General features: G+C 25.0%; 1 protein-coding gene across 1 annotated transcript; it reads left to right on the top strand.

Moving 5' to 3' along the window:
• The first annotated feature begins 1367 nt into the window (after positions 1-1367).
• LOC113223803 (uncharacterized protein PF11_0213-like) lies at positions 1368-3757 on the top strand. Its single transcript, XM_026453182.1, has 2 exons — positions 1368-1470; positions 1633-3757. Exon 2 carries the CDS (start codon positions 1793-1795, stop codon positions 3755-3757), a length of 1965 nt encoding a protein of 654 aa, XP_026308967.1. The 5' UTR covers positions 1368-1470; positions 1633-1792.
• The last annotated feature ends 5137 nt before the right edge of the window (positions 3758-8894 follow it).

Here is an 8894-nt window from a genome sequence, read left to right as displayed (position 1 = left end):
ACATTAGTATAATAATAATTTAGTTTGCAAACACGCTAAACTTTTTTAAATTATATATTACATTTTTTTTATGTGTGTTGATATGTTATTGTAAATTATGACATATAACAGAAATTAATTTATATTTTAGAACCAAATTCGCTTGAATTCCATAATAATTGACTTTGATGTCATATATTTATTTTTAATTTGAAAGGAACTTAATGAAATCATAAAAGCAACAATTATTGAAATGTTTTTTTTTTTCTCTTATAATTTTTGTGAAAGAAATTGCTAAATAAAAAAAATTCAATATTAAATATTACAAAATAAGAACTTAACTTAAATATAACTTTTTTATATTTAATAATATAATGATTAACTATATTTAATAATAATTATTTAGAAAACGTATAAAAATAGGAAAGAAATCATATAAAAAAAAAAAGTTTTATTATAACTATGGCTAAATTTTTTTTTTTGTTGATTATGAATAATAGAAAAGGAAAATTGGTTGCATGCTTATTAAGATTTTCGTCGTTACTATTTAACCCAAGTACCTAATACTGATGTAATTATATAGATCCGTTTTTAATAAACTTTAACAAATTTATAGTGCACTTAATAAATGTAAATTAAATGTTTTTATTTTAATACGCGTTGCTAGCTTTATTTACAAAAAAAAACACAATGATTAGTTAAAAAAAAAGAAAATAGCAAAAAAAATAGCTTAAAGTAAAAAAAAAGGCTTTTTTTTTTAATATTAGTATTTGTTTAACTGAAATAAATTAGGTTTATAATTAATATATTACTTGCAGTTTTAAATTTAAATTAATAATTACTAGGTTTTTTTTTTTTTTTTTTTTTTTTTTTTTAATTATAAAAATAACCATTTTTTTTTTTTGTTTTTGCAAGTCAACTTATTGTATGTTTATTAAACTATTTTATATATTATATATAAGTAAAATAAAAATACATTCATTACAATTTAGGAAAAAAAAAAAAAAAAAAAAAAAAAAGGCATGCATTTTTTTATAATACATATACTAATATATTTACACATGAAATGTGTAAAAAAAATATAAATATTTATAAATATATATTTCGTAGCTAAAATTTTTATATATTAGTTAAAAGAAAATTTTCATAGTTATAAAAAAAAAAAAATATTAGAACAAATCTTATTGTTTTTATCGTTAACTTTTTTATGGGATCATGTGTTCAACGTTAATTAGTTTACATATATTTTTATATATATACTGCATTTTCTTTTCTTTTTTTTATATGTATAATAATATATAAATGTGTTAGACACCAACAGTTGTGCCAGATAGTGTACAATTTTTTTTTTTTTTTTTTTTTATATTCCTATCTATATGAAATGTTTTTTTTTTTTTATTTAATACAATGAACAAAATTATTATTTTTTTTTTGGTTCATTTATATGTAATATATGTTTTATTTGGAGAGCATGTGTCGCACGTTACACAAGTAATTTTTTATAAAAATAAGAAAAAAATATGTAATAATTCAAATGATAGATAAAGCTAATATATATATATATATATATATATATATATATACATTAAATTGTATAACAAATTATTTATATATTAATTGTTTTTTTTTTTATTATTTTTATCATTTTTATAGATAAACAATGACTCATTGGAAAATAATAACGAAAAATCTAAAGAACAACAAAAGGTGCACGCATTATATAAAAATAACGGTTTCTCGTTTATTGAACATAGTAAAAAATATATAAAAGTGAAAAATAAAAAAATTAAAAAAAATAAAAAAAAAAAATATTATGAACGATGTAAATAATTGGGAAGATACTCAAATAGATTTAAAAGAAAATGAAAATAGTGCACATTTAGAAAATGTTGAAAGCAATAATAAAAATGCAGACAGTATATTTTCGGAAAATGTTGAAAACAATGAAAAAAGTGAAGATATAAACATGACTAATATAATTAATGATGATAAATATGAAAAACATATACTTGGTGAAAAATTTTTTAATCCTAATGTGGGTGATAAAAATAGGTTTGTTAAAAAAAAATTTAATGCTTCAGCCGCAAAAACAAACGAAGTTGTTTCAAATTCTGAACAAGTTTCTAAAATGATAAAACCAAAACGAACAATGGATAAACTAACAATCAATACATCAAAAGTAGAAAGAGGTTTTAACAAAGATTATATAGCTTCAACAAATAATAGAACACTGGATACATTTATAGAAACATCTAAAGCCACTATTAATTTTGAAGGTGCAACAAATGATGAAATAAATAATACTGACTTTTATGCAAAAAAGGCTATTGATAGTTTGGAATATAAAAATAAATTTGATAATAGTTTTAAACCATCTGATAAGACTGAAAAAGGAGCTTTAGAAAAAAAGGAAGATGTACTTCGTATATATAATGATTTAAATGCATATATAAACGATAATATAAAAGATTTAGGAGAAGAAAACGGAGAATATGATGCAAACGAATATTCAAAAAAAATTGATACAGCATTGGAAAAAGCCAAGAGTGCAATTGATGAAGTCAAAACGTTGTCAAATAAATTTAAAAATTTTGGAAACATGTCTGACAGCACACATAATTATAAGAGTTTATATAATATCGATTACGCAAATATTTCAGATACTAAACTAAATGAAGCATTTTTATCGGATAAGAAATTATTTGAAAAAATTACATCGGAAAAACTTACTGAAAAGATAATCGAAAAAGTAAATAATATTATAACGTATGCTAAAAAAGCAAAAGGCAATGAAAATGAAGCTATAAAAAAAAAAGAAACTGCAATTAACTACATTAACAAGAGTGGGGTCGTAGATTTACTTGAAGATATACAAGTTGTAAAAAATGCAGAATATGAAATTACTGATTATGCAAATGAAGCCAAAGATATATATAAAAAAGCCAATGAAGCATATCAATCAGTTTTAGCTATAGATAAAAATGTTGCTGATATATCTAAAAATTCTACATTAGCATCAAAAATCGTAAAACAATTTATTGATGCAACTGAAAATGCAAGGAGAATTTTTAATTATACGATAAAAGCTGAAAATAATATAAAGGAAGCTATTAACGAAATTAAAGAAGTAATACAAATTATAATAGCTGCAAAGGAAGCAGTAACTGAAGCAAATAACGCCAAGAATATATCTGAAACAGCAAAAAAAACTTCCATTTTAAAAGATGCGACCAACGCAGCAGCAATAACTACAATAAAGGTACATAAAGCAAATGTAGCATTAGAAACAACAGAAAAACATGTTAAACAATTAGATTTATTGTTAGTAAAAAAAAAAGGAAACGGAGAAACACGTGAAAAATATACTAAAAAATATATATTAATCGCTAAAGATGCCGCTGATAATGCAAAAAAAGCATCTGAAGAGGCTAAAATAGCAGTTAATAAATTAAAAATAGAAATAATTAAAACTGTTACTAACAAAATAGTTATAGTAGCACAAAATGCTACAAAATCAGCTAATGCGGCAAAAAAAGCTGACACTATAGAAGAGGCAGAAAAAGAAGCTACTAAAACTAATCAACATGAAAATGATGCTATAAAAGCATTAAAAGAAGTTAAAGATGTAGGTAAAAATTTTAAAGATGCTGAAACATATATTAAGATATCTGAAGACGCAGTTACTGAAGCAAAATTAGCAAATACTGAAGCAAATGCTGCAGTTAACAAAATTAAAATTATAAACATAGCAAAGAATTATGTAAAAAAAAGCAGATGAAGCAGCTAATAAAGCTGAAAATATTGCTAATGAGGCAAAAAAAGCTGTTACTGTAAAAGATGTGATAGATGCCACTATTAAATGTAAAGCATATATACAAGATGCTGAAAAAGCGTTACAAGATGCTGAAGATGTTAGTAAAAATATAATAGATGTTATGGATTATATAAATGACGGAAAAGAAGCAGTTGGTAAAGCAAAAAATGCATTGTCCAACATGAAAAAAACAATTGATACAATAGTAGCAGTAAAAAACACTGAATCTAGTACTTTAAAAGTACAAATTGCAGCACAAAAAGCAGAGGACGCAGCTAATACAGCAAAAAGTGCAAAAACGTTAGAAGAAGCGGTAAATGCTGCTTATTTAGCTAAAAAGTATGAAACAGAAGCTAATACAGCATTACACGAAGCGATAAAGCACAGTTTTAATGTAGATAAAGCGAAAGTATATATTAAAACAGCTGAACTAGCTAAAAATATAGCTAAAATTGCAGTAGATGTAGCAAATGAAGCAGTTAAAAATATGAAAACTATAAAAAAAGTTGAAGCTATAGTTAATATGTTAATTGAAGAAGCAAAGAAAGCTGAAGATGCATATATTAAAGCAAACAATGCTAATAATATAAACTCCGCAGTAAGTGCCGCAGAAGAAACTATAGAACATGCAAAAAAAGTTAATGAATTGTTAGAGGAAGCTATTAAACTAGGAGATACTTTAGCGAACGCTAAAAAGTTTATTAAAAAGGGTAAAGAATTTGCAACTAAAGCTGAAAAAGCAGTGCATAATGCTAAAATTGCGGTTAATGAAATCACAGCAGCAACGAATGCTGAAAATGCATCCAATAAAGCACATGAAGCAGTAGTAAAAGCTGAAGAAATTTTGAAAGCACTTGAAAACAATAATAAAAAATCAGATTCTAATGCTGCTAATAAAATTGTTGCTGAGATTGAAACATATGTACAGGAAGCTACGAAAGCAAAAGAAGAAACCATTAAAGAAGCAAAAAAATGTAGTAAAAGCTAAAATATTTATTAAAAAAGCTGAAGAAGCTTTTAAAAAAATGAATGATATATTTGAAAAATCTAAAAAATTGAAACAAAGTATTAGGGATATAGCAGCTGATAATGTTCAAAAAGCTTCAATAGAAACGGAAAAATACATTAAATTAACAAATGACGCTATTGATGAAGTTAAAAATGCAGCAACGAAAGCAAACATGTATAAAGAACAAATAAAAGCTAAAGATTCTATAAACGAAGCTGCACGTGCTGCTAAATCATATAATGAAGCATCCGATGCCTTGAAACGTGCTACTGAAGCAGCAGAACAGATGAAAAATTTGTTAGAATTATCAAATGATGCTGATTCAAAAAAAAATATCAGCAAAAACTATGCAAAATTATGAAAAAGTAAAATCGGATATAATAGAAGCAGAGAAAATAGCTAAAAAGGCATATGATGATGCATATGAAATTAGAAACATAGTACAAAATAATGCTAAAGAAAAAGTGAATCTTGTTTACCAACATACGTTAGTGGCAAAAAAGGCCGAAAATGACGCTATATTAGCAGTGGGTGCTATTAAAGTTGAAACGAAACCGGCAGAAGCATATAAACATGTAAAAAAAGTTGAGGAAGCCGCCAAGATTGCTGATGCAGCTGCAAAGGAAGCAGAACAGAATGCGAATAGTGCAGAAATAGATGCTTATGATTCAAACAGCGAAAAAGCAACAGAAGATGCATTAACAGCAAGAAATCATGCATCAGAAGCTAAAAAAGCAGCAGAAAATGCAAATGAATTAGTTAACATTGCAAAAAGTGTGGCAAATAATATAAAATTAAAAGCAATTCAAAAAGTTAAACAAGTTGTAGAAAAATCAGATGAACATAATAAAAAAGCATTAGAAGCTATTGAAAAAGTTATAGCTGCATACGAACGAGCAAATATACCTATAGCAGTATATAATATTAAAATTGTAATGGAAGCAGTGACGGAAGCAACTAAAGCATATAAAATGGCATCGGAAGAATTCATGGACGCACTTAAAGAGAAAGATAATATTAAAACTTTAAAGGATATATCTAACGATGAAGAATCAACAAAAATTGCTGATAAAGCATTAAATAACTTTGAAGAAGTTAATTATAAACTAAAAAATGCAGAAGACGCAGTGAAAAAGATGAATAATATTGTGGACAATTTTAAAAATAAAGCAACCGATAAAGCTATAGAGTTTGCGAATAATGTTAAAATTTATGCAAACGTGGTAAAAGAAGCCGAAATTTCATCTATAAATGCATTGAATAATGCTAGCAAAACAAAAAAAGTTAATATAGCATTAAAAGCTGCTACAGATGCTACATATGCTGCTACTGAAGCGATCGATGCTGCAAAGAATGCATCTGATTATGCAAAATTATCTAAATTAGAAGCTAACAAAACAAAGCGTGCTTTAGCAATGAAAAATACTTTGGAAGCTAGAGAAATAGCAGAAAAATCTAATGTATTAGCACTAAATGCAAAAAAAAATGCGGAAATGGCAAAAAAAATAGCGGAAAATGTTAAGTTAGAAGCTTTTAATAATGTAAAATCAGCTGTAAATCAAGCTAAAGAATATGAAAAAATAGCAATGGATGCTGTACATAATGTTATGACAATATGTGCTAATGCATTAAACGATCAAGAAAGAAACTCTGTTACAAAAGCTATGGAAGTAGAAGCTGAAGCAACTAAAACATATAAAATTGCATTAAAAGCAGCTAATAATGCAAATGAATCAGCAAACGAAGCTAAAAAATTATCAGAAATATATGAAGATACAACATCAACAGAAATGGCAAATACGTCTTTGGAAAGCACTAAAAAACTTATGATGGAAATAGTAAAGGCAGAAAAAGCAGTTAAAGAAGCAAACAAAAATGTAGACGAATTGAAAAATGAGGCAGTTGCTAGGGTGGCACAACATTTGGCTAAAACTAAGGAGTTTGCGAAAATAGCAGAAGAAGCAAAAATTGAACTAATGAACGCATTGAATGGGTTAAAAACGACAACAAAATCTGAAATTACATTGAAAACAACAAAAGATTGTAAAAATGTTTCTAAAAAAGCTATTACAGCTGCAAAAAAATGCATTTGAGTATGCAAATTTAGCCAAGGATGAAGCAAAAACTACAAAACGTGCTATAGCAATAAGAGATGCAATTAAAGCAAGAGAAATCGCGGAAAAAGCTAAAGCCTTTGCAGAAAATGCAGACAAAATTACAAATGAAATATGGATAGCAGAAGAAAAATATAATTTAGAAGCCATACAAAAAGATAAAAAAGAAGAAGAGACAGTAGAAAAAGCTAAAATCGTAAACAAAAGTGACACAGAAAAAGCAGAAAATATGATTAAATTAACTGATAAGGATGATAAAAATACAAACATGTCTGATATTAATATTGCTGATAAAAAGAATATTCAAACAGGTGATGTAATAGAAAGCAAATTAAATGATTACGATATGTCACATACAAGAAATATACATTTTCATGGTAATTTAGAAAAGCATAATGATAAATTAAATGATTTAAATGATCACGAAACAAAAGGTGTTGATGTAACAGAACTGTCTATTGATGAAACATGCAAACACCAGCGCGCTACAGACTATTGTATTAATTTTAATAAAAATGATTTTTCAAAGATGTGTGCTAATCTAATGAAAAATGGACTTTGCTGTAAAATTGCAGAAAAATGTTTAGTTAACCCTCAAATTAAGGATGAAGAATATTTGCAGTGTGTTAACCACGAAATTAATACGTCGTTACCGAGTTGTTTTAAAAACAGATCATTTGGAAGTACGTTAAATGAATATGTTTAACATTGCAACATAAAATAATAAAAAAATAAAAAAGTTTTACTATTACTATTATTTATTACTAATAATAATTATAATAATTTTATTTTTGTCGTGTTTATTTTTTTATTTTTTTTTTGTATTATAGGACAAACTTATTTTGCTGCTGGAGGAGGAATACTATTATTAATTTTGATGATAGTTTTATACAACACCAAATCACAGAACAAGTAAGAGCAAAAATAAAAAGATAAGATTTGGTATTAAAAATAATGCACCACTATATGAAATGAAACATAATATTTTAAGTAAAAAATAATATTATATATAAAATAATTATATATTTATTTTTTTTTTAATTTTTTTGTTCAGTACGGAAGAATCTGACATTTTCATTGACGATAACGAGTTTTACGGACCACATAAAATTAATATAATACGTAATGATTTTAAGAATAATAATGCAAAATGTATTACTTTTTAAATTATAATATACTAAAAACAGTACATAATTTTTTTTTTTTTTTTTTTTTAGATAATGATGAAATAATTAATACCAATTTTGAGGAGATTCAGAAAAGTTATGATGATGAAGCGAATTTAATTTAAGCACCTGTGTATGCGTATAATTTTTTATAAAATCTACAAATAACTACACGTAAATAAGTATGTATATATATATATATATATATATTAGCGTTAAAGTTATAATGCTACTACATTGTGTGTAATTTATTTAATTTTTTTTATTGTAGTATATTTTTTGTCATTATAATAATAAATATATATGTGTGTACACAGTCTCATTACATATTTTAAGTTATATTAAGGTTGTAAAGCTTTTAGGTTTGGAATATAAATGTTTTTTTATGTTGGTAAATAATATGTGTTTATTATAAGACACATAATTAAAACTATTTTTATATGTAATAAGATTGTTATTACTCAAAAAAAAATGTACTTTAAATTAATACTCATTTGTAATATTAAAAAATTATAATTCAAAGTTTAACTTTTTTTTATATATGTTAGTATTAATTACAAAAGTTATACTTTTTTATAACATATGAAATAAAAAAAAAATTATCATATAAATAAATATATATATTTATGTTCATAACATTATTTTTTTATATACATAATTTTAATTATATATTTTTTATGATGTATTATAGCACTTATTTAGTTGGTTCATCGATAGTTTGGCTAGATTTCATCGATAGTTTTTCTAGGGTTCATCGATAGTTTGGCTAGGGTTCATCGATAGTTTTGCTAGGGTTCATCGATAGTTTTGCT

This window comes from Piliocolobus tephrosceles, unplaced genomic scaffold (genome assembly GCF_002776525.5).
Source record: "Piliocolobus tephrosceles isolate RC106 unplaced genomic scaffold, ASM277652v3 unscaffolded_42589, whole genome shotgun sequence".
In the NCBI taxonomy this organism is placed as follows: Eukaryota; Metazoa; Chordata; class Mammalia; order Primates; family Cercopithecidae; genus Piliocolobus; species Piliocolobus tephrosceles.
Note: the sequence above shows the minus strand (reverse complement) of the source record. Positions and strands in the feature narration are given on the sequence as shown.